Genomic DNA, 27,466 nt, shown 5'->3' with positions numbered 1-27,466 from the left:
AACACTATTTCTAGATAGATAGTGTTGGAATTAAATAGAGGACAACTTGCTGGTTTCTGCTACAGAATTGATTGCTTATTTTTTGGTGGACAAAATCTTCCACACATTTGGTCACAGAAGTCTTCTGTTTTGATGATTGTGGCATGAGAGCAGAGGGAAATCATGTTGTGTGTGTTTCTTTCTACACATAGAGCAGATAAAGAGAGACTACTGTGTACTCTGCTCTAACTGCTCTTAGTTCATTTTTCTAGAAATTATACTTTCTAAGGTTGACACTGTCCACTTACACTAATTCTGATAATAATACAATTTTCTGTCTGTCTTACAGGATTCTGTTTGGATTATGACTATTGTATACTGTAGCTTACTTGTAGAGATCAGATTGTGATAAATTCTATTTTTCCGTGCATTTGAGAACTATAAAGGAGGGGAAAAGTGTTCTTAATGCATTAATTTCCTACCAAGAGTATACTTAATAATAATTTTACTATAGTCTCAATGTATGGTCCCAAAGGAAACCTTTATATCAAATCATGAGTCTTCATAACAAAGTGTTGGAATATTATGCTTTTTTAAACAAGATCTGGATCATGCACGAAAATATGCATGATTCTTTTAAGTTAAGTTGAAGTCTCGCAATGTCTCCTAGGCTGCTTTCAGACTCCTGGGCTCCTCAGGTGATCCTCCTGCCTCACCTTCCCAAGTAGTTGGGATTACAGGCATTTGCCATCATGCCCTCTTACGTTGTTAATACTCTGTATTTTCTATTTATATTTGTTAATTTAATGTATTTTACTTTTTTTCTTTAATAGTGGATGTGAGTTCTGTAGAGCCTATATTCAGGTAAGACTTTGCGGTTTTTTAAAACGAATAGGTTAACTCAGAAAATATAGAGAAAAGAAATCACTATCTGCTGAGTATTCTACTCTGGGCTAGACAACATATTATGTGCTTAATATTTATCATCTCACATAGTCATCACACAGCTTTGCAAAGCATCTGTGCTACTGTCACCTACTTTGTATTAAACAGGCAAATGTGGTTCAGAGAGGTTGATTAATTGGCCTATGATTCATAGCTAAAAAGTAGCTGACCCTTGAGTTTGCCATCTGCCTACTTTGGTCCCTAATCCCTTCTCTTCTCCCTCGGCATAGATTGATGGAGACCTCTGCATCACTGAGATCAAGGTACAGGTCCAGATTGGATCAATTCACAAAGTTACATTTTGTTATAGGTTAACTCTTTTTAGAGTTTTCTCTTAGAACACTCATTCATCAAATACTTTGTTCTAACATGTTTAACTGTTAAAGCGGTAACCAGTACCTTGTTATTATCATCAAAGTGTTTAGAGCAGATCTTACTTAGCTGTGGCCACAAGACATAGGCTTTTGTTTCATAAGGAAGACCAGGTAAATCTATAGATGGATTATTTTACTCTTAGTGGAGAATAGATATAGATATGTTATGTTAATCATATTTAGAGGCTATATCTTATAGAATTCTCTATTGACTGACTTCCAAGTTTAGTTTTTCTTCAAAGCAGTACCCTGCCTAGTTGCAGGCATTTTTCATTTTTTTTCTAGAGTCTTTTTTTCTTCTTCCATGACTTTTCTATAATCTTTTCCTGATTACTTTCTTCTCTGCTTTGCTTGGTGTTCTTTTCTTCTATTGTTTTATTCCTTTCTGCCAGCACCATTTTTCTATAGCTAAAATAAAAGGCACATGGAATTTTAGGATTTTAAGGACTCTTGGAGGCTAATCAAAACACTTTCATATTTCAAAATGTATTTAATATCCTGGAAAAATGGTTGTTCAGATGGAGAGTCTGAAACTCAAAGTGACTTATTTAAATATAGGAGGTAGCAGAAGTAATATTTAAACTGATTTCAAAGCCCATTACTCTTGTTTTTATATCATCATGTAGGTGAGTGTTTGAATAATAGGAAGAGGGAATGGGTCTAATTAAACAAATGGAAAAGGATAAGAATGGAATTAGCTGGAGAACCCAGTGGAAGTAGATAAGAATGGAATTATCAGGGAAAGGTCAAGTTTGAAAAGAAACAATCCCAGGATTGGTAGGAGTAAGAGTTTTACCAAAGAGATCAGAATGTTGGATTTTATGACAAGTTTGATTAAAGATAAATTAGAGGAACAAAAACACAGAAGACATTGGGAGTTATCTAGAAGAGCATACTAAAATAGGGTTCAAAGAAGTCCTGAATAGGTCACTGCTTTTTTGCTTGTTTAATTGGAGGAATGGGCAAACTTCAAGCTTTCTATTGAAAGATAAAAAAAAGAGAGCCACTGGGAAAGGTCTCTACAATCTGATAGAAATGTCCTATTCTGTTCTTTCACCCCAAATCTCACAAGAGTGGCTTAGAGCCCCTTGAATGCTAGGGGATTAAAGGTTGCTGAGTCACATAGATCTGTGGCCCAAGGCAGATGTCCCCTCCCCTTTGTCTCTTTTCCCAAGCCTCTGATGTCCTACCCATGTACATATAAAGCAGGGGTAAGATTGACTGGCAAGTAAGTCGTGGTTCAGTTGGGTTTTTGGTAACATGCTTATGCTGGAGGTGAATGACTGACTGAGACTCCATTTCGTTGTTTTTCAGGAACAGGTGAATACAGAACTTCTTGGTTGGTCATTGAGTTTATCTTTTCAGTAGTCTGTGCTTTGATGAGCTGAATATTTAAAGGTTGGAGACTGCCATGAAGCCCTGCAGAAGAAAGATCTGGAAGTGAGAGAGACACTTTCACTATATATAGTGGCTCCCACTTCCAGATCTTTCTCTCTGTATATATAGTACTTAGAGAAATCCAACTATCAGGTCTCAGTTTTTCTAGCAGTCTCTCTCCTTGGGTATAAGTACCTATGAAGATTTTTAAGGCTTTGCTAGTTTATGTAGACCTGAACAAGGAAGGACAAGTATAAAATAAGTAGTTAGATTTTATTATTTTTAATGTTTCAATTTTTGTGAGAAAAAATATTCCGAATAACAAATATACATTTGCAACTTGAAATTTGTAGGTTCAGCTTTTCAACATTTCAAATATTTCAGGGTACTGTTTTGTAGTGTTTCAGGGTGAAGGGAAGCAACAGGGCCTTCTTAAGTGGCTTTTATGTTGAAAACAAAGAATGTCATTTTCCAGTGACACAGATTAGTCTTTGAATCAGAGATAGACAATGGATAAGGGACAAGGTAACTGTATCTTTCTTCCTTATTTTAGGTTATAAAGTTTGTTCCAGTTTAGATATCAAAAGTTATGTCAGCCATTAAGTAGATTTCCAGTTCATCATTGAGGACAGTTTGTGAGGATGAATTATACTCAGGGTATGGCAAATATATTGGCAGTCACTATTTCTTATGGAACTAAGAGTCAGTCTTTATTGTATGTTTTAGGTTGGGGAGGTAGAGTCAAAAATAGGTAACTAAAATCATTTTTAAAAACAGAGGACAGGAGGGAGGAGCCAAGATGGCCGAATAGGAACAGCTCCGGTCTACAGCTCCCAGCGTGAGCGACGCAGAAGACGGTGATTTCTGCATTTCCATCTGAGGTACCGGGTTCATCTCACTAGGGAGTGCCAGACAGTGGGCGCAGGCCAGTGGGTGCGCGCACCGTGCGCGAGCCGAAGCAGGGCGAGGCATTGCCTCACCTGGGAAGCGCAAGGGGTCAGGGAGTTCCCTTTCCGAGTCAAAGAAAGGGGTGACGGACGCACCTGGAAAATCGGGTCATTCCCACCCGAATATTGCGCTTTTCAGACCGGCTTAAAAAACGGCGCACCACGAGACTATATCCCACACCTGGCTTGGAGGGTCCTACGCCCACGGAATCTCGCTGATTGCTAGCACAGCAGTCCGAGATCAAACTGCAAGGCGGCAGCGAGGCTGGGGGAGGGGCGCCCGCCATTGCCCAGGCTTGCTTAGGTAAACAAAGCAGCCAGGAAGCTCGAACTGGGTGGAGCCCACCACAGCTCAAGGAGGCCTGCCTGCCTCTGTAGGCTCCACCTCTGGGGGCAGGGCACAGACAAACAAAAAGACAGCAGTAACCTCTGCAGACTTAAATGTCCCTGTCTGACAGCTTTGAAGAGAGCAGTGGTTCTCCCAGGACACAGCTGGAGATCTGAGAACGGGCAGACTGCCTCCTCAAGTGGGTCCCTGACCCCTGACCCCCGAGCAGCCTAACTGCGAGGCACCCCCTAGCAGGGGCACACTGACACCTCACACGGCAGGGTATTCCAACAGACCTGCAGCTGAGGGTCCTGTCTGTTAGAAGGAAAACTAACAAACAGAAAGGACACCCACACCGAAAACCCATCTGTACATCACCATCATCAAAGACCAAAAGTAGATAAAACCACAAAGATGGGGAAAAAACAGAACAGAAAAACAGGAAACTCTAAAATGCAGAGCGCCTCTCCTCCTCCAAAGGAACGCAGTTCCTCACCAGCAACGGAACAAAGCTGGATGGAGAATGATTTTGACGAGCTGAGAGAAGAAGGCTTCAGACTATCAAATTACTCTGAGCTACGGGAGGACATTCAAACCAAAGGCAAAGAAGTTGAAAACTTTGAAAAAAATTTAGAAGAATGTATAACTAGAATAACCAATACATAGAAGTGCTTAAAGGAGCTGATGGAGCTGAAAACCAAGGCTCGAGAACTACGTGAAGAATGCAGAAGCCTCAGGAGCCGATGCGATCAACTGGAAGAAAGGGTATCAGCAATGGAAGATGAAATGAATGAAATGAAGCGAGAAGGGAAGTCTAGAGAAAAAAGAATAAAAAGAAATGAGCAAAGCCTCCAAGAAATATGGGACTATGTGAAAAGACCAAATCTACGTCTGGTGTACCTGAAAGTGATGCGGAGAATGAAACCAAGTTGGAAAACACTCTGCAGGATATTATCCAGGAGAACTTCCCCAATCTAGCGAGGCAGGCCAACGTTCAGATTCAGGAAATACAGAGAACGCCACAAAGATACTCCTCGAGAAGAGCAACTCCAAGACACATAATTGTCAGATTCACCAAAGTTGAAATGAAGGAAAAAATGTTAAGGGCAGCCAGACAGAAAGGTCGGGTTACCCTCAAAGGGAAGCCCATCAGACTAACAGCGGATCTCTCGGTAGAAACCCTACAAGCCAGAAGAGAGTGGGGGCCAATATTCAACATTCTTAAAGAAAAGAATTTTCAACCCAGAATTTCATATCCAGCCAAACTAAGCTTCATAAGTGAAGGAGAAATAAAATACTTTATAGACAAGCAAATGCTGACCGATTTTGTCACCACCAGGCCTGCCCTAAAAGAGCTCCTGAAGGAAGCGCTAAACATGGAAAGGAACAACCGGTACCAGCCGCTGCAAAATCATGCCAAAATGTAAAGACCATCAAGACTAGGAAGAAACTGCATCAACTAACGAGCAAAATCACCAGCTAACATCATAATGACAGGATCAAATTCACACATAACAATATTAACTTTAAATGTAAATGGACTAAATTCTCCAATTAAAAGACACAGACTGGCAAGTTGGATAAAGAGTCAAGACCCATCAGTGTGCTGTATTCAGGAAACCCATCTCACGTGCAGAGACACACATAGGCTCAAAATAAAAGGGTGGAGGAAGATCTACCAAGCAAATGGAAAACAAAAAAAGGCAGGGGTTGCAATCCTAGTCTCTGATAAAACAGACTTTAAACCAACAAAGATCAAAAGAGACAAAGAAGGCCATTACATAATGGTAAAGGGATCAATTCAACAAGAGGAGCTAACTATCCTAAATATTTATGCACCCAATACAGGAGCACCCAGATTCATAAAGCAAGTCCTGAGTGACCTACAAAGAGACTTAGACTCCCACACATTAATAATGGGAGACTTTAACACCCCACTGTCAACATTAGACAGATCAACGAGACAGAAAGTCAACAAGGATACCCAGGAATTGAACTCAGCTCTGCACCAAGCGGACCTAATAGACATCTACGGAACTCTCCACCCCAAATCAACAGAATATACATTTTTTTCAGCACCACACCACACCTATTCCAAAATTGACCACATAGTTGGAAGTAAAGCTCTCCTCAGCAAATGTAAAAGAACAGAAATTATAACAAACTATCTCTCAGACCACAGTGCAATCAAACTAGAACTCAGGATTAAGAATCTCACTCAAAGCCGTTCAACTACATGGAAACTGAACAACCTGCTCCTGAATGACTACTGGGTACATAACGAAATGAAGGCAGAAATAAAGATGTTCTTTGAAACCAATGAGAACAAAGACACAACATACCAGAATCTCTGGGACGCATTCAAAGCAGTGTGTAGAGGGAAATTTATAGCACTAAATGTCCACAAGAGAAAGCAGGAAAGATCCAAAATTGACACCCTAACATCACAATTAAAAGAACTAGAAAAGCAAGAGCAAACACATTCAAAAGCTAGCAGAAGGCAAGAAATAACTAAAATCAGAGCAGAACTGAAGGAAATAGAGACACAAAAAACCCTTCAAAAAATCAATGAATCCAGGAGCTGGTTTTTTGAAAGGATCAACAAAATTGATAGACCGCTAGCAAGACTAATAAAGAAAAAAAGAGAGAAGAATCAAATAGACGCAATAAAAAATGATAAAGGGGATATCACCACCGATCCCACAGAAATACAAACTACCATCAGAGAATACTACAAACACCTCTACGCAAATAAACTAGAAAATCTAGAAGAAATGGATAAATTCCTCGACACATACACTCTCCCAAGACTAAACCAGGAAGAAGTTGAATCTCTGAACAGGAGCTGAAATTGTGGCAATAATCAATAGTTTACCAACCAAAAAGAGTCCAGGGCCAGATGGATTCACAGCCGAATTCTACCAGAGGTACAAGGAGGAACTGGTACCATTCCTTCTGAAACTATTCCAATCAATAGAAAAAGAGGGAATCCTCCCTAACTCATTTTATGAGGCCAGCATCATTCTGATACCAAAGCCTGGCAGAGACACAAGCAAAAAAGAGAATTTTAGACCAATATCCTTGATGAACATTGATGCAAAAATCCTCAATAAAATACTGGCAAACCGAATCCAGCAGCACATCAAAAAGCTTATCCACCATGATCAAGTGGGCTTCATCCCTGGGATGCAAGGCTGGTTCAACATACGCAAATCAATAAATGTAATCCAGCATATAAACAGAGCCAAAGACAAAAACCACATCATTATCTCAATAGATGCAGAAAAAGCCTTTGACAAAATTCAACAACCCTTCATGCTAAAAACTCTCAATAAATTAGGTATTGATGGGACATATTTCAAAATAATAAGAGCTATCTATGACAAACCCACAGCCAATATCATACTGAATGGGCAAAAACTGGAAGCATTCCCTTTGAAAACTGGCACAAGACAGGGATGCCCTCTCTCACCACTCCTATTCAACATAGTGTTGGAAGTTCTGGCCAGGGCAATCAGGCAGGAGAAGGAAACAAAGGGTATTCAATTAGGAAAAGAGGAAGTCAAATTGTCCCTGTTTGCAGACGACATGATTGTTTATCTAGAAAACCCCATCGTCTCAGCCCAAAATCTCCTTAAGCTGATAAGCAACTTCAACAAAGTCTCAGGATACAAAATCAATGTACAAAAATCACAAGCATTCTTATACACCAACAACAGACAAACAGAGAGCCAAATCATGAGTGAACTCCCATTCACAATTGCTTCAAAGAGAATAAAATACCTAGGAATCCAGCTTACAAGGGATGTGAAGCACCTCTTCAAGGAGAACTACAAACCACTGCTCAAGGAAATAAAAGAGGATACAAACAAATGGAAGAACATTCCATGCTCATGGGTAGGAAGAATCAATATTGTGAAAATGGCCATACTGCCCAAGGTAATTTACAGATTCAATGCCATCCCCATCAAGCTACCAATGACTTTCTTCACAGAATTGGAAAAAACTACTTTAAAGTTCATATGGAACCAAAAGAGAGCCCGCATCGCCAAGTCAATCCTAAGCCAAAAGAACAAAGCTGGAGGCATCACACTACCTGACTTCAAACTATACTACAAGGCTACAGTAACCAAAACAGCATGGTACTGGTACCAAAACAGAAATATAGATCAATGGAACAGAACAGAGCCCTCAGAAATAACGCCGCTTACCTACAACTATCTGATCTTTGACAAACCTGAGAAAAACAAGCAATGGGGAAAGGATTCCCTATTTAATAAATGGTGCTGGGAAAACTGGCTAGCCATATGTAGAAAGCTGAAACTGGATCCCTTCCTTACACCTTATACAAAAATCAATTCCAGATGGATTAAAGATTTAAACGTTAGACCTAAAACCATAAAAACCCTAGAAGAAAACCTAGGCATTACCATTCAGGACGTAGGCGTGGGCAAGGACTTCATGTCCAAAACACCAAAATCAATGGCAACAAAAGCCAAAATTGACAAATGGGATCTAATTAAACTAAAGAGCTTCTGCACAGCAAAAGAAACTACCATCAGAGTGAATAGGCAACCTACAACATGGGAGAAAATTTTCGCAACCTACTCATCTGACAAAGGGCTAATATCCAGAATCTACAGTGAACTCAAACAAATTTACAAGAAAAAAACAAACAACCCCATCAAAAAGTGGGCGAAGGACATGAACAGACACTTCTCAAAAGAAGACATTTATGCAGCCAAAAAACACATGAAAAAATGCTCATCATCACTGGCCATCAGAGAAATGCAAATCAAAACCACTATGAGATATCATCTCACACCAGTTAGAATGGCAATCATTCAAAAGTCAGGAAACAACAGGTGCTGGAGAGGATGTGGAGAAATAGGAACACTTTTACACTGTTGGTGGGACTGTAAACTAGTTCAACACTTGTGGAAGTCAGTGTGGCGATTCCTCAGGGATCTAGAACTAGAAATACCATTTGACCCAGCCATCCCATTACTGGGTATATACCCAAAGGACTATAAATCATGCTGCTATAAAGACACATGCACACGTATGTTTATTGCGGCATTATTCACAATAGCAAAGACTTGGAACCAACCCAGATGTCCAACAATGATAGACTGGATTAAGAAAATGTGGCACGTATACACCATGGAATACTAAGCAGCCATAAAAAATGATGAGTTCATATCCTTTGTAGGGACATGGATGAAATTGGAAACCATCATTCTCAGTAAACTATCACAAGAACAAAAAACCAAACACCGCATATTCTCACTCATAGGTGGGAATTGAACAATGAGATCACATGGACACAGGAAGGGGAATATCATACTCTGGGGACTGTGGTGGGGAGGGGGAAGGGATAGCATTGGGAGATATACCTAATGCTAGATGACGAGTTAGTGGGTGCAGTGCACCAGCATGGCACATGTATACATATGTAACTAACCTGCACAATGTGCACATGTACCCTAAAACTTAAAGTATAATTAAAAAAAAAAACAAACAGAGGACATATTTTAATTCTACCAAGAAACATGATATAATATACAGAGGACTGGTCTTTCCCCAAATTTTATTTTTTGTTTTCATTTTATAGAGTGAGCACCAAGATATGAACTAGCAGATTTTCTTTTTAAATATATGAATTTGCTCATTTATGTTGTATCATTTTTCTTTAAAGTTTTTTTGGCACACGGACTATTGAAAATTCACAGTGTACAAAAGTTGAGGAAGACTTTAATCTTGCTACCAAGGTAAAATGTTCTTTTGTGAAGTTGATTTTCTCAGTTGCAATATATTTCTGTATAGTATTTCTTAGCAGTGGTGTATGTATCATTATTTCATGTTGGTAATATGAAGTTGGTCAGATAAAAACATTTTATAGAAATATGAGTAGTTGATTTAAACAGTTATTTGTTTTTTTACTTTAGTAAATAACAAATGATTGGTAAATACTTTGAGGGTGTGAGGGCCAAAAAATGGAATGGGCTGGAGAATACATAGTGACAGGAACATTATACTAGAAAAAACTTTTCCACAATAGAGAATATATAAAATCTGGTAAAGATTTATTTGGATAAGTAAACTTACTGTGACTTTTAAAATTATTCTTTTGTAACTTAAAACAAAATTCATGCTTAAATTTGTCTTGATGGACCCAGTTTCTTATTATAGTAATCAAGGAATCTCTCTGATACTGTTCAGTTCCGAAACTGTGCCACATAGCATATAGGGTTTTTTTTTTGCATGTATTATTTTGATATCATGTAGTTTTCAAGAGAGAGTTTTCTCTCAGTTTCTCTTCTTGGTTCTTTAATTACACCAAAATAATATTAGAAATTGTGAAAATTTATTTGGGCATGGTGGTGCATGCCTGTAGTTCCAGCTACCAGGGAGGCTGATGCAGGAGGATTGCTTGAGCCCAAGAGTTTGAGACCAGTGTGGGCACATAGTGAGACCTTATCTCTAATTTTAAAAATAATTGTAGAAATTTAGAAATGTAAATTCTGTTTCTCAGAATCTGTATTATTAAGGCATGCCAGTGTGTTTTCTAAGTTTTTCATTAAAAGTATGCTTTAAGTTCTTCATCTAAATGAAGAATGCAGATTTTACCCCAAGTAAACAACCAGTTCTGGAAGCAGAGACTCTGAATAAGCATATAGTAAGATTTTAATTTCAGAATTTTTAAATTGCAGTTTTTAAATATATTGTTCAAAGATCTTTGATCACATTTGAAAATCTTAAATTACGGAAGATTTTGTATTTAGTTATTTAAATAGTCATTTTGGAGCTCTTGCATCACTATGAGATACTGCAGGTTAGAAAACATACGTGTGTGCATCCTAGTGTACCCAGAATACAGTCTTGCCTATAAAAAGGATTTTAAGAGGTTTTCAATGTGAATAAATAAGCTGACAAATGAATTTTTATATAATGGAATATTACAAGTGAGATAATATGCATGATATATCTTATAATTAAATATAATGCATTTCAAAAATATGGCTTAAATTTATATTTTCTTTTAATATTTAGAATGCATAAATTCATGTGAAAATATGTCTCAAATAAGAAGACAATCAGAGATATGTAGTAAATAGGAAAGAAGATTACACTATATTTTCTAGTATCCTCCAAGTGGAGTTTAGATTAAAATAATTTTAATCTCAACTCATGTTCTTTTTTTTTTTTTGAGACAGAGTCTCTCTGTCATGCAGGCTGGAGTGCAGTGGTGTGATCTCGGCTCACTGCATCCTCTGCCTTCTGGGTTCAAGCAATTCTCCTGCCTCAGCCTCCTGTGTAGCTGGGACTACAGGCGCATGCCACAATGCACAGTTAATTTTTGTAATTTTAGTAGAGACAGGGTTTCACCATGTTGGCCAGGATGATCTCTATCTCTTGACCTCATGATCCGCCCGCCTTGGCCTCCCAAAGTGCTGGGATTACAGCTTGAGTCACCACGCCCATCCAAAACTCATGTTCTATTAAACATATCTTTTCAAGGAATACATTACTCTAAAATTCTGATTACCAGTACTTTCTTCAGGTGAAAAGTTTATGGAACATTCGATTTTAAATTTTTTCTCTCTCTGTAGTAAGAATGTTCCCGCTTTTAGGTATTGGCTGAAGACCATGTTTAACTAATTGAATGTCTTATTATATAATAATAAAATTAAAATCTTTATTACCCAGGTATTAACAAATAACTAATTGTAGTGTAAATACTGATCAGCATTATAGGAATATATTATGAACAAAAGTCTGTACTTTATGTGTTTCATCATATGTCTTATAGTTGTTGTTTTTCATTTTATTTCATGACTGAAGCTCATACTTGATTCACTGGTCACCTCTCTTGTTTGTTTCTCCCTCCTCTTTCACCTTTTTAAAAATGATTTGCCCCAGACTTTTTTCTCACAGAATACATTTCTTCAGTGTCTGCTTTTTAGAGCATTGCTGTCTCAATTGTCAGCATATTTATTTACAGGTTTCTATTTAGTGGCTATGTATGATTTTCATTAATCAATCATTGCCATCTCCATGATTTATTCTTTTTTTCTCTGTTTCTTGGAAGAAGCAGAATTTATACAATTATTTATACTTAGCTTTTTGCCGTTCAGAATAGAAACAACCTATACTATTTCAATGCAAACCCAGTTAAATAAGGTACTATTAAAGACTAAACTTTCATATTTTTCCACACAAGAGGTAATTAATACAACTATAAATTAGGAAGAGATATTGCAAAATATAACATGTAATTTAACTTTTTAAATTTTAATTATTTCTACAATACTATAAACTACATAAGAGTAAATTTTTGTTCTAGGTTATTTTAGCTAAAAAAAAAAAATCTAAGGGCCAGGTGTGGTGGCTCATGCCTGTAATCCCAGGACTTTGGGAGGCCAAGGCCGGCAGATCACGAGGTCAGGAGATCGAGACCATCCTGTCTAACAAGGTGAAACCCCGTCTCTACTAAAAACACAAAAAAGTAGCCGGGCGTGGTGGCGGGCACCTGTAGTCCCAGCTACTCGGGAGGCTGAGGCAGGAGAATGGTGTGAACCTGGGAGGTGGAGCTTGCAGTGAGCCCAGATCATGCCACTGCACTCCAGCCTGGGTGACAGAGCGAGACTCCATCTCAAAAAACAAACAAGCAAACCAAGAAATTATTTTCTGACATTTATCAGAACATACTTTATAATCATGTATCAAGTAGATAACAGCTGCATAGTGCAATTCTGCTAATTTGCAGGATTAATTTTGAAGCCAGTGTAGAATAGTGCAAAAGAAAATAAGGCTTAGAAGGCACTAGGAATCTATTTAGTTCCAAAGTTGTTTGTCTAAAAACTAAATAATTTGTCTGCATTGATTTATGGACAATTATATGATTCTGTGTATATCTAGATGTACAAAAGCTCTAACTGGATTCAGGGAGAAAGAGTTTAAACTGTAGTCTTAGTCTTGCTCAACTTGGAACTTGAAAAGATAATGCCTGGGACTTCAAAATATCAGTATTGGTATATTTTGATTATCCAGTATAGACCTGAAGGAACATTTCTGGAGTTGGATAAACATGAGAAATAGGACACCTGTAAAACTATAATAACAACAATTTGGTTGAGTAGTATTTTAATAAGTAGACATTCTTTTCACAAATAGAACTCTTTGAGTTTCTTTGTGGCAGCCATGTTTGCAGCCACATAGGTATCAAATAATAATGATGTATTCCAAGGTCACAACTGTGGATGTGGAAGAGATAGCAAAGGCCTCACCAGTTAGGTAGAAGCAGCAGCTGCATAGTGGTAACAGCAATGAGTGGATGTCAAAAGATAAGTCTGTATTTGGTTCTGACACTTACTAGCTATGGGAACTTGGAAAAAATCAATTAACTTAACCAAATGCAACTAACTTGGTTTATAAAAATAGCGCTCATATCTACCTCTTAGTTGCATGTGATGAAATAATGTTTTAACAAATGTGAAAACATTTTTTAAACTGGAAAGTCTGTATACAAATGTAAGACAAAATGTTCAAAGTGGCATTTATGTGAAAGCAGTATTGTTAGCACAAGAATGGGGAGTAAGAACAGGCATGTGGATTTCTAATTTTGGGTAAGGGGATGGTAACTTTCAGCAGGCTACTACTGCAGATTTTCCATAAAAATATAGCAGTTTGGAAAGCTAGACTTTCCTGATGAGATTTTCAATGTTTTGACCTGGAGTAATTCCTTTCTGAGTACCAACTGTGTGCTAGGCAGTGAGTCTCCGAATATCCAAGATGAAAAATTATGCTGCAGTAGTAGGAAGAGAATAACAAATGAAAAACACTTATAAATTACTGTAACTTTTTCTTTAAAACAAAACAGAGAATGTTCCTTAAGAGAAAATTGAAGAACTTTATAATTAGCATGCATATGGGAGTGGCAGTGGAATTCAATGTCAGAGTAGATCTTTCTGCAACTGCCATTTAATCTCCTGTCTCAAAGATGAGGAGTAAGCCATATGAAAGTCTAGGAGGAAGACATTCTGAACAGAGAGGGCAGTGGACCATATTTGTTCATCATTTTGTTCTTAACAACCTAGAATGACTAGGATGCAGAAAGTGGGGTAACCACCAATGTCATCGTCATCCTCATTATTCTAAGGTGAAGAAACGTCTGCAAATATGTGTCTGTCACATGTTACATGTTTCACGAACACTTGTTTTTATTTTTCTCTTTATATGAAGGCTTGCTCTACTTTTCTGAAGTTATGCCTTAAGAATGAATTGCATACTTTATCTAATGATTGTTTGCTTTCATTTAAAAATAACATAAATATAAATTTTCCTTATGAATCTTTCCTTTCAAGCAGTTCTGTATCAGCAAAAAAGATGTAAAATTATTTTCATTATTTTAAGCCCTTGTTTTCCTAAATGAAACAGCTTTTAACAGAGTTCTGTTCCTACTTCGCACGACATACTCTGAAAATTCTCTTCATGCCATGCATAGTTTTTAACCAAAAAAATCTATAATTATGCATATGTCAAATGTTGAATCATTTGTATTTTGTTTGTATGTCCTATTGTTTTTGGTGAGGACTACAGTGTAAGGCAGATACTTTGAAGTAAATTCCTTTTAAAATATGCATGAGTGAATTTTTTGGCGAATATGATTTATTTTCCTTGCTCAGTAACCTAGTCAATAGCCACATGAAAGTAAAAGATAAGCGTGATCTACAGAGCATATTTGAGGTTTTCTCTTGAAATGTTTTTGTTTTCAATATGTGAACAGCCTTAAATCTAATTGCCTTTAAAGTTAAAAAATGTGTTTTAAAAAAGATTTTTAATAAAAAATGTGATGCTTGTCATTATTATTTTTAAATTGAAATTATTTATTGAGGCAGGCTGTGGTGGCTCACACCTGTAATCCCAGTATTTTCGGAGGGCGAGGTGGGCAGATCACTTGAAGTCAGGAGTTTGAGACCAGCCTAGCCAACATGGTGAAACCCTGTCTCTATTAAAAATACAAAAATTTAGCCAGGTGTGGTAGCTCATGCCTGTAGTCCCAGCTACTCGGGACACTGAGGCAGGATAATTACTTGGTCTTTGGAGCCGGAGGTTGCAATGAGCCAAGATCATGCCACTGGGCAACCCTGCGAGGCTTCATCTCAGAAAAACAAAATAAAAAAATAGTAAAAAAAGAAATTATTTATTAATATTATCTTTAACAGATTATCTCTGTGAGTGATACACAGAATTATGAGTGTTTACCTGAGGCTACATATCAAAAAGAAATAAAGACAACAAATGGCAAAATAGAAGGTAAGAACCATTTTTTATTTAAAACATCTTTTGTCCAAATGTTTGTCTCAAAGCATGAGGACTGATATACTCTGACACCCAGAGAAAATTATTTTTTAAATGCATAACATGGAAGAACAAAGGCAGTGAAAGTTATGTGTCTTCTCAGGTGTTGGCAACAGATTATATTGAGAGTGCCAAAAAAGAGCTGAATTATTAGTTTAAATTCAACATACTCTAAGACCTGAGGAAAGGAGTAAAACAGGGAATGAAGACTGAGGAAGACAGAGAGTACAGGGAGTACATGAGGGAACAAGAAGCAGGTTTACATAATGGAGAATGGTAAAATAAAAGAACTCTTCAGAGAAAGATAGAGCATGGTTAGAAAGCTGGGAAGAATATAAAGTGACCTTCCATTACCAAAATTTGGCAGAGAATTACAGCAAACATGTTGTCAGTCTTGTCTTTCTCACCGGTGGGAAGGCATTAGGGATGGAAGCACCTGACCATGGAGAGTTGTGTTTTATCTGCAGTATGTGAATATAAGCATATTTGCACAGCCATGCGTGTATATAATTTGTTATATACACTCAGTATAGACGAGAAGTTTTCACACTTTAGAAAATCAGCTGAATACCTTGTTAACAATGCACGCTGTGACTCAGCAGACTTGGGATTCTGGCATTTTTAATAAATTCTCAAGTGATGCTGTTGCTGGTGGTCCTTGCACCTCACTCTTAAGTAGCAAGGGAACAGCCTTTCCTTTGGAAAAATCTGGAAGAAGGGCAGTTGGATAGAAGTTCAAGACATAACAGGGTCAAGAGAAAGCATTATATTGCTTTTATTTCTGAGTATGTTTCTGACCAGAGGGGAAAAAAGAGGTAAAGAAATAGTAATTACAGATGTCAGATACTACCCTAATCAAAGAGAAAGAAAGTGTTGGGAAAATTGATTTTAAAAGATGTTGAATGGGAAGAATCAAGACCACAGATGTAGACATTATTTTGGCTAAGGAAGAGGGATTGTGAGGCATGAAACACAGCAAGAAAGAAGATAGCCAGCCAACTTTGGAGTTTCTGAAAAGGAAATTTGAGTGAATTCACTTCAGATGCATTTACAATATTTGCACTCCAGAAGATTAGATTGTGGGTACTCCAGAGACTACCGGAAGCAGGAGGATTACTAGAATTGGAGTAAACCATGGTGACTCATTAGTTTTCTCTATTACTATCAGGCATAAATGTTTATATTTTGTTGATATTAGCTATTCAAATGAGAGATATTTGAATCTAAGAGCATTAGCTTTATTTTTAATGAAGCAAATTGTTTTGGTAAAATTGTTGTTCTATAAAAATCTATTAGACACTTACCATAATAAACAAAGCCAACTAATTTTTAGAAACAAAAAATTACAGAATTTATTACTTGAATTCTAAAATTGTTTTTTAAAATAAATATTGTCCTGATTTAAAAATATAAAATGTTATTTATATGTGATAAGTATGTTGCCATAAATTTTCAAATAAACATATCAATATTGAAAGCTCATTATACAATATTTTTTAATGAGTTTTATAGTATTTTTTGCATGAGTGAATCAAGAAAATTTCTGAGGATAAACTAGAGGATACAGCAATGTAGGCATATGATTACACTGCAAGGATATGGGAAACAATGAATATTTTATTTAGTATTATCCAATAAGTAAATATCCAAGCTGATCAATTTGTAATATGTTCAGTGATGAGGTGTCAGTTCTGCATTCAGCTGAACTCTCATCATAATGGTGTACCATCTCAATTGTAGGACAAATTAAAGAACATGATTAATATAATAATATAAATTATTCCAGTGTATTTCATTGAATATATGGTGTAGGATTCTATATTCAGCTTTGACATTTATTTTTTCCGGGTCATAATTTGCTCCTCTGATCAAAGATCATTTCTCTTTTCATCACTCAGCATATACATATTAATATCAACACATTTTGCATGCACAACACATTCTGACTTTTGAAGTCTTAAGTGCATGTTTGATGAAGCCTAGATTCCTAGTTTCTTCAGTGTATTTCTGTCATGTGAGTGTCCTAAAGAAACATACCGAAAGAAAACCCCCTAAACCTAAAGGAATCATTCTCAAAGCTGAGAAAAAGGACTTAGTTAGATACTATCACTGGATTCATTTGTGGCTGGTTTTGTCATATTTACTTATGACTGATAATAAATCTCTTTTGCTTTTTAGAGTCTCCTGAAAAGCCTTCTCACTTTGAGGTATTGAGCGTTATAATTTTACCTTGAATTATTTATTAACTATGTATTTTGTGAAGTACACATTCGTTATTAATCATTTTTCTTCCAAACCCATTTAGCCTGCCATTGAAATGCAAAACTCTGTTCCAAATAAAGGCTTAGAATGGAAGAATAAACAAACATTGAGAGCAGGTAAATTTTACAGTTCAACTATATTAAAATGAATATTTCAATAGTTGACATATTAATAGTCTCATCTCCCCAATGTTTATTTTTCAAATATTATGGAAATATTTGAGTTAATAATGTCAATAGTGGTATCCACATTTGAAAAACTGATTACTTACAAGAACACGAATTTTAATTAGTTTTTTTAAAAAGTAGCTTTAATTTCAGGTGTTTCTGCTTTCATGTCCTCATACTGTAATGTTTTGTATTGGGAATGTCTGTATGACTTAAAGATTCAAGAAGGTGTATTTTTAAACTCTAATATTTTTTTCTGTTCAAAAATTGATTCAAATTCTACCCTTTACTGCAGGGAAAGCTTCAATTTTGACATGCCAATTGTGTTTTGACATTGGTTACCTCATGGGACTGTAGTCATTTGAAGCATCCTAAGGAAATCTGTTGTTCTGATTAGCTTACTTTCTGTGTGTGTGTGTGTGTGTGTGTGTGTGTGTGTGTGTGTATGTGGTGTGCACGTTTGTGCCTGTGTGCATGTATATGTGTGTTTGTGTGTGGTACCCTTAATTTTTAAAAACTGGGAGAAGTAAGTCCCAGCTACTCGGGAGGCTGAGGCAGGAGAACAGCGTGAACCCTGGAGGCGGAGCTTGCAGTGAGCCGAGATGGCGCCACTGCACTCCAGCCTAGGGGACAGAGCGAGACTCCGTCTCAAAAACAAACAAACAGAAATAATGATAATAATAATAAGTGGGAGAAGTAATCATTTCTTTATGATCATTTTGGTAAAACTGTGATTCTGAAGCATTTGGCTTTGTGTCTTTTCATTGTTTAGAGGTAAACAATTGTCTAAACTGGTTTTTTATATTATTCCTATGCATGCTTAAACATTATACAACATATGTGCACGGTCATAGATAATATGTAGAATTTGTTTTCAACTTCTAATATGTAAATAATTGTACATTGTGTAATTTTCTGTAACATTCTTTGTTTGATCAGCATTATATTGTTAGATCCATCCATAATGTGTAGAATTAACTCTGATTTTGTTTATATTAGGTTCCTTATAGAATTCCATTATATAACTGCACCACAACTAATTAAAGTTTGTTTATGCAAAAAACAAATATATGAAAATAAAAACGAGATATCAGTCTTCATTTAAGTTGGTTTTTACCTACTGATTTTTGATATATTAGAAACTGAAACTATTTCAAGTATCACTATGTACAATCATCTACTTTAATAAAAGTGAAAACTGTGACCTATGGACCATTAAAGCTATGCTGTTGTAACACATTATTTCCCTGAAACAGTGCAGTATAGACTTCATAGTACATATGAACTTCATGGTACATATATGCCACATTTTCTTAATCCAGTCCATCATTGATGGACATTTGGGTTGGTTCCAAGCCTTTGCTATTGTAAATAGTGCCACAATAAACATATGTGTGCATGTGTCTTTATAGTAGCATGATTTATAATCCTTTGGGTATATATCCAGTAATGGGATCGCTGGATCAAATGGTATTTCTAGTTCTAGATCCTTGAAGAATTGCCACACTGTCTTCCACAATGGTTGAACGAGTTTACACTCCCACCAGCAGTGTGAAAGTGTTCCTATTTCTCCACAGCCTCTCCAGCACCTGTTGTTTCCTGACTTTTTAATGATCGCCATTCTAACTGGTGTGAGATGGTATCTCATTGTGGTTTTGATTTGCATTTCTCTGATGGCCAGTGATGATGAGCATTTTTTTCACGTGTCTGTTGGCTGCATAAATGTCTTCTTTTCAGAAGTGTCTGTTCATATCTTTCACCCACTTTTTGATGGGGTTGTTTGATTTTTTTTTAAAACTTGTTTAAGTTCTTGTACATTCTGGATTTAGCCCTTTGTCAGATGGATAGATTGCAGAAATTTTCTCCCATTCTGTAGGTTGCCTGTTCATTTTGTTCACTCTGATGGTAGTTTCTTTTGCTGTGCTGAAGCTCTTTAGTTTAATTAGGTCCCATTTGTCAATTTTAGCTTTTGTTGCCATTGCTTTTGATGTTTTAGTTCTGAAGTATTTGCCCATGCCTATGTCCTGAATGGTATTGCCTAGGATTTTTTTCTAGGCTTTTTATGGTTTTAGGTCTAACATTTAAGTCTTTAATCCATCTTGAGTTAATTTTTGTATAAGGTGTAAGGAAGTGGTCAACTTTCAGTTTTCTGCATATGGCCAGCCAGTTTTCCCAACATCATTTATTAAATAGGGAATTCTTTTCACATTGCTTTTTTTCCAGTTTTGTCAAAGATCAGAGGGTAATTTTCACATTTCAATGAATTTGTCCATTTTGTCTAAGTTGTCATGTTTATTCACATAAATTTTATAATATTACCTTGTATTTTTAACTATCCGTAGAATCTAAAATAATGTCACATTAACTCATTTCCAAAGTTAGTAATTGTAGCTTTCTCTTTTCAAGAGCTAGTTTGGCTAGATAGACTTTTGCTTTTATTGATCCTCTCAAAGTGTTTGGTATTTTTCAACTCTTCTATCATTTTTGTGTTTTATTAGTTCCATCTCTGATGTTTTAGTTCTCTTTGCCTAGTATTTAAAAAATCTATAGTTGGGAGCTTATCAACAACATAAATTGAATTCTCACAATTTTGGAAGCTGCACAGTTCAAGATCAAGGTATCATCAGATTTGATGTCTGAAGAGGTACCACTTCATGATTCATTGATGCATTCTTTTTCCCTGTGCCCTCACATGGCAGAAAGGGTAAAGAGGCTCTCTGGGGTTATTTCTGTCAGAGCATTAATCCATTTATGAAGGGTTGGCCCTCATGACTTAATTACATCCAAAAACTCCTACCTCCTAATAACATCACCTCTGTGATTTGATTTTGGCATATGAAAATTGCAAGGACAAAGACATTCAAACCAATACAAATATTTATCCTTTCCTCTGCTTCCATTGAATTTACTTTCTTATTTTTTTTTTTTTTTAGTTTCTTCAGGTAAAAGTCGAAGTTATTTACTTGAGAGTCTTCTAATGTAGACATTCAATGCTGAAAAGTTTTATTTAAGTGCTGTTGTAGATGCATTTTACAATATCTAATGTGTTTTCATTTGAAGTTAGTTCAAAATACTTTCTAATTTTTCTTTTTACTATTTTTGGAACCAACCCAGGGTTATTTGGATGTTATGTTACTTAATTTCCAATAGTTGAGTTGTTTCAGGTACATTTTTATTATTGATTTTTAATTTGATTGCTTTTGGGTCAGGTAACATGTTTTGTATGACTTAAATCCTTCTTAATCCTTTTACTAAGATATAATCTAGAATATAGTCCTTGAGTACTTCTGAAGAATGGTGTTAAGTCTACCATATTCTTGCTGATTTTCTGCCTCCTTATTCTACCACTTGAGCAAGGGGTTTAGAAATTTTAGACTATACTTAGGCATTTGTCCATTTCTTTTGCAGTTCTGTCTATTTTTGTATCATGTATTTTGAAGCATTTATGTTATTATCTACATAAATATTTAGGACTGTTATGTTTTCTTGATTCAGTGAACCCTTTGTCACTATAAAATCACCTTGTTTATTGCTGATAATGTTTTTGCTATGAAATGTACTTTGGTATTAATACAACCACTCTTCCTCAGCCTTCTTTTGTCAAGTGTTAGTGTGGTATATCTTGTTTCATCTTTAACCAATTTTTGTCTTTATATTTAAAGTTTATTTCTTATAGGTGTTATACAGGTAGATCTCACTTTTATATCCATTCTGACAATCTGCCTTTGAGCAGAGGTTTTTAGACCAGTTTAATTTATAATGTAATTATTGATGTGATAAAAGTTGTCTGTCAGCATGCTGTTTGATTTCTATTAGTCCCAGATCTTCTTTGCTTTGTTTTGTTCTTTTACTGCTTCCTTCAGACTAGTTTAGTAATTTTTATGATTTAGTTTTATATGTGTATATATATATATATAGGTATAATGTTTTTTAGTTATTGATCTGGTTGTATATTTCTTCATGATTTAGTCATATCTTTTTGTGGTATAAGTTTATTTGGCTATTAGGTATAATTCTTTGCTTTGCTGTCTTAGTGGTTGTTTTAGGATTTATAGTGTATGGATTTACCTCATCACAACTCACCTTCAAGTAATATTATATCATATCATAGATGGTATAAGAAATTCCAATCATATATTTTCATTTCTTCACTTCCAGCCAGATACCAGCCTGGATCTGTGGGATTGTAGCATTTGTTAAGTTTAGAATATATTTAGCCAATTTTTCCTCAGATGTTTTTTCTGTCTCTCCTTCTACATCTTTGTGGACATACATATTACTTGCTGGGAGTTTGCTCATAGTTCTCTAGTGTCTCAAATTTGTGAATCTTTTCTTTCATGATGGCAAATCAATCTATGCTCATATCTACTCAGTGTAGCTTTCATCTGAAGCATTGTAACTTGTATCTCTAGAAGTGCAATTTAGTTTTTAAAAGTATCTTCTATTGCTTTACTTATCTTCTTGATTTTTATTGTAGAATAGAGTTGAGTTACTTATAAACAGCTTGATCCTTTTCATTTTTGCTTTTTATGAGCTGACTCCCCACACCTGAGGCAAGGCCTTTCAGACTATTCATTTTCCTGTGAAGTCTGAGTCTTCCCAGGCAAATCTATAAAAATAGACACTCTTCTTGGCACTATGTGAGCACCAGGTGTGATTTTCTCTAATTTTATAAGTTCCGTTCTGACCTGGCTTGGTCTTAGGTAGTTTTCTGTCTTACATGCAATCTTCATTATTTTGCTAAATACTGGGAGGCAATTTCCAGGGGTTTCTTGCTTTTGCTTCTGTATCTCTGTCTCCTCCTCAGTGTTCTGTTCTATATTGTCTGTCTCCTTTGGTTTTACCAGACTCTAAGCTTTATCACTGTAACCAAGAGTGTCTGGTAGGTTCCACCTCAGTTTTTGTTTCCTGTGTCAGGTCTTGGAATCTCTGTCAAAGCAAGAAGCTGAAACATTCATAAGGTTTGCTTTCCACTTTTTTTTTCTGTTTTTCAGGGACTATCATCTTCTTTGCCTAATGTCCACTATCTAAAAAATTGTTTAGTGTATTTTGTGTGTTTTATTTTTAGTTATTTTAGCTAAGAAGAAAAATCAGTACCTGTTGTTCTCTCTTGGCTGGAGGCAGACTACACTAGAGCTTCAGCACATGCCACACACTGGCTAAAATGCTTTTCTTCCCCCCTTGCTCAACTGCTTCCTTTTCAATCTTTGTTCCTCAGTGTAGCCATACATTCCTCAGGGGAATTTTCCATGCACCTAGTACAGATCCTATTCTTAGCAATCTATTTTCTTACAGTATCTATCTGAATTTATAATTGTAACTTTTCTGGGGCTTTGCTTTTCAGTATATTTTAAGCTAAACAAGAGCAGAGTTTTTTTTTTCTGTTTAATCTGCAGAGCTTAGTATAATGCCTTCCACATGGTAGGCAATCAATATATATTTGTTGAGTGTATGAGTTAGTGATTGTTAAAATATGCAGCCCTTTATATCCCAAAAGTACTAATATATTTTATTTCTATCTCCTCCTTGGGACAGATTCAACTACCCTATCAAAAATCTTGGATGCAGTTCCTTCTTGTGAAAGAGGAAGGGAACTTAAAAAAGATCACTGTGAACAAATTACAGCAAAAATGGAACAAACGAATAATAAGTTTTGTGTACTACAAAAGGAACTGTCAGAAGCAAAAGAAATAAAATCACAGTTAGAGAACCAAAAAGCTAAATGGGAACAAGAGCTCTGCAGTGTGAGGTATGACATCCTAGTTTTAAATAAATATTTCAACTATTTATACTAAAAGTATGTAGGATACTTTTTGTAAAAGCTGACTTACATTCTGAGATATAACTGGAGAAAAAAATCTGTCTTGTAGAGTGTCAAATTCTTTTAAATAATAAAAGTTCTTAAATGTGAATACTTCCACTGATAATTAATGCATATTTATTTAAATCACAATTTTAATGGCTATATAGAAGGCCATTATTTGGAAATACCATTACTTAGAAATTAATTTTTTTGATTTTTAATTGTTTGTATTATAAATGCTACAAGGCATAACTGCATGTAAATCTTTTTCTACCTTTCTAATTATTGACTTGGAATAAATTCTTCAATATAGAAATATTTAGTTAAATTATAGGAAGTTTTTAAAAAGTTCTTTGTTCATTACTTCTAAATTGTTCTCAAGAAAATTTATATTCATTTACAGTTCAACAAAGAGAGTGTGAAACGGCCATTCTTCTCTCTCCAAGAATCAATTTCCTTTAATTATACACTTTTAATCTTAATGTGCATGGAATATAAAGAAAATATAATTTATGATTAGTTTATTCAACATCTCTCGCTCTCCTACATAAATAAAATTAATTCAGAGTTCTAGGTTAAAAATACATATTATTTTTATTCTTTAATTAAATATTTATACTCTTTCTTGTTCTAAAGGAGATTTAAAATTTGTTGAAAAATATATAATACTCAACAAGATATGTTTAAGTCTTACTCAAAAAAGAAACAAAAGGCATATGGGATGACACATATTAGACTCTTTAATCTAGTCTGAGATTATAACATTCAAATTATTTTTAGGGATATTTGCCATATTTTATAAGTAGAAATATTTATGTCTAATAAATCTGTAAACCTTTTTCATAAAAAGTAATGTCACTTTAATCAGTTAACTCTAAATGATTTGTCCTCATTGAGGAGTAATTTTGACTGTGTGATTTTTTAAAAACTAATTTTCAACTTATAAATTTACTAGATAGCTTCCAATATTCTTTTCCATAACAGTTGTCAAAGTTACTAGTAACAGAAACTTTCTAACTAGAAGAAGTTTTTTCTCACTATTTTTCAAGTATGTATGTCATTTGGAAGAGGTTACAGAGTAATGAATACCAGAGAACTAGAAAGAAAAAAAAATTCAGGAATATAGGAATTTTATTGGAATAATAAACCAGTATAGGAAGAAGTAGATCTCAAAGTGAATTCTATTTTCTAACAAAATGAATTTTAAGATAAGTACGTTTAATGGCAGATTGACTTTAAATCAAGAAGAAGAGAAGAGATGTCGATATATTAAAAGAAAAAATTAGACCCGAAGAGCAACTTAGGAAAAAGTTAGAAGTGAAACAACAACTTGAAGAGGCTCTCAGAATACAGGATATAGAATTGAAAAGTGTAACAAGTAATTTGAATCAGGTAAATCAATCTCTGGCAAAAATTTTATATTTCTGACTTTATTTCATCAGTATTACTTTTAACATCCCTTTGATTTAGTATGTGTTATTCAGGTCTAAATCAAACAAAAGTATTGTCTTAAAATTAACTATGACTTTTGTAGCTACAGTTATTTATTATAAATTATGGCATGCAAATAGTATCTTATTTCAGTACAAAGAGCTTTTGAAAATAATGATAATCCCTACCATATACTTAGTGATAATTTATTGGTAAGTATTTTATTCCTAGCAACATAGTTTAGTGTATTTTTCCTAGTTAACATTTAATACTGACTCAAACATTATCAAGAGGAAGCAAAAGTTAGTGTAGTAGTAAATAAGCTCATGGTTTTCTAAGTAGGGCTCTCTAGATTTTATCTTCTTTACCACTTTTGTTTTGAGATAGAAGACTTCTTTTATATTTACATATTTACCCAGTAGAATTAACTGAGATTTGGTGGAGAAGTCCTGGATGTAGACTCAGAAGACTTGGAGAAAATCCTACAACTTGTTTATATTTTTAATCTTTTCCTTTCAGACTTGTGATAACTAAAAGTGCTTGTTACAATGTCTCAACTTATCAAACATTCATAAATATAATTCTCACAATTAACTATATTTTTTAGAAAAACAGAATATCTAGAGAATATTCTCAGGAAAAAGGAACTGAAAGAGCTTCCGGAAGTTTTATCTGTCTAAATATATGCAGCACTAAGGCTCTTAGTATGGGATCTTGTATAGGTTAGACATCAGAGTGTAAACCCAATTTTCGTATGTAGTCAAATTGATTAATCTTTTATTTTATGCTTTTGAGCTTGTTGTAATTCAGGGAAAGTTTTTTTTTTTCAATTCTGAGGCTCTTAAAAATTCTCTAGTCATTTCTCTTTTACTTTCATGAATTCGTTGTCTCCAAATAAATGTTTGAACTTTGGGGAATTTATGCTCTATAGCATTTGAAGTTTTGATTCAATGGTTCTTCAACTGATACCTACTTATAAAAACCCTTTCATTGTATAAACGTACAAGTTATTCTTTAATTTCAGAGGAACTATGATATGCCATTTTACTGAGTGCTAGTTAAATGTTTATTTTGTTTTATTTAGGTTTCTCACACTCATAAAAGTGAAAATGATCTCTTTCATGAAAATTGCATGTTGAAAAAGGAAATTGCCATGCTAAAACTGGAAGTAGCCACACTGAAACGTCAACACCAGGTGGAGGAAAATAAATACTTTGAGGATATTAAGATTTTACAAGAAAAGAATGCTGAACTTCAAATGACCCTAAAACTGAAACAGAAAACAGTAACAAAAAGGGCATCTCAGTATAGAGAGCAGCTTAAAGTTCTGACAGCAGAGAACACGATGTTGACTTCTAAATTGAAGGAAAAACAAGACAATGAAATACTGGAGACAGAAATTCAATCACACCATCCTAGACTGGCTTCTGCTTTACAAGACCATGATCAAAGTGCCACATCAAGAAAAAACCAAGAACTTGCTTTCCACAGTGCAGGAGATGATCATTTGCAAGGAATAGTGAATGTTGATGTGAGTAATACAATATATAACAATGAGGTGCTCCATCAACCACTTTATGAAGCTCAAAGGAAATCCAAAAGCCCCAAAATTAATCTCAATTATGCAGGAGATGATCTAAGAGAAAATGCATTGGTTTCGGAACATGCACAAAGAGACCGATGTGAAACACAGTATCAAATGAAGAAAGCTGAACACATGTATCAAAATGAACAAGATAATGTGGACAAACACACTGAACAGCAGGAGTCTCTGGAGCAGAAATTATTTCAACTAGAAAGCAAAAATAGGTGGCTTCGACAGCAATTAGTTTATGCACATAAGAAAGTTAACAAAAGCAAGGTAACAATATTCAGTTTCTTGAGACAAAAATGCAACGTCATCTAAAAGAGAAAAATGAGGAGGTATTCAATTATGGTAACCATTTAAAAGAATGTATAGATCAATATGAAAAAGAGAAAGCAGAAAGAGAAGTAAGTATCAAAAAATATAAATACTTTTCAACCTTCCTGAAAGAAAATGGCCTTGGCTAAATGCTGAATCTAGTTGAATATATATATATACACACACACACACATATATATATATGTGTGTGTATATATATATACACACATATATATGTGTATATATATATGTATAAATAGATGATAAATGTACTTACTATATCAGCTTAGAAACATGCCTCATTTCCACCAAATTGAAAGCTAAGAGACGTTTTACTTTGAGTAAAGGCATTGTGTCACTGATGAAATTATAAGAGTTTAAGTTAAAGATTTTTAATAGATTAACATTAATGACATTGGCTTATACTGCTGAAATAAAGGTTTTAATGTCTCTTTGTGGCCACATTTTTTGACTATAATGAAGCAGAAAAATGGGAATGCCCATATCAGCAATTAGTATTTTGAAATTAAGATTCAGTTCAGCAATTTACATTGACAGTTAATTCTAAATTTTCCAGAGGAACAGA

At 35.1% G+C, this 27,466-nt stretch overlaps 1 protein-coding gene across 1 annotated transcript in view; it reads left to right on the top strand.

Annotated features, from left to right (window-relative positions):
* The window catches only part of LOC100971897 (ankyrin repeat domain-containing protein 30B), a 48,798-nt gene that overhangs the window by 20,273 nt on the left and 1,059 nt on the right, over positions 1–27,466 (top strand). Inside the window, 10 exon segments of the mRNA XM_055102790.1 lie at positions 813–843; positions 9,649–9,721; positions 15,179–15,269; positions 17,493–17,521; positions 17,620–17,692; positions 23,279–23,492; positions 24,775–24,804; positions 24,806–24,938; positions 26,062–26,839; positions 26,842–26,969. Of these exon segments, the coding sequence (XP_054958765.1) occupies positions 813–843; positions 9,649–9,721; positions 15,179–15,269; positions 17,493–17,521; positions 17,620–17,692; positions 23,279–23,492; positions 24,775–24,804; positions 24,806–24,938; positions 26,062–26,839; positions 26,842–26,969 (1,580 nt within the window).

This window comes from Pan paniscus, chromosome 17 (genome assembly GCF_029289425.2).
Source record: "Pan paniscus chromosome 17, NHGRI_mPanPan1-v2.0_pri, whole genome shotgun sequence".
NCBI lineage: Eukaryota > Metazoa > Chordata > Mammalia > Primates > Hominidae > Pan > Pan paniscus.
This window is presented reverse-complemented; position numbering and strand designations above follow the sequence as displayed.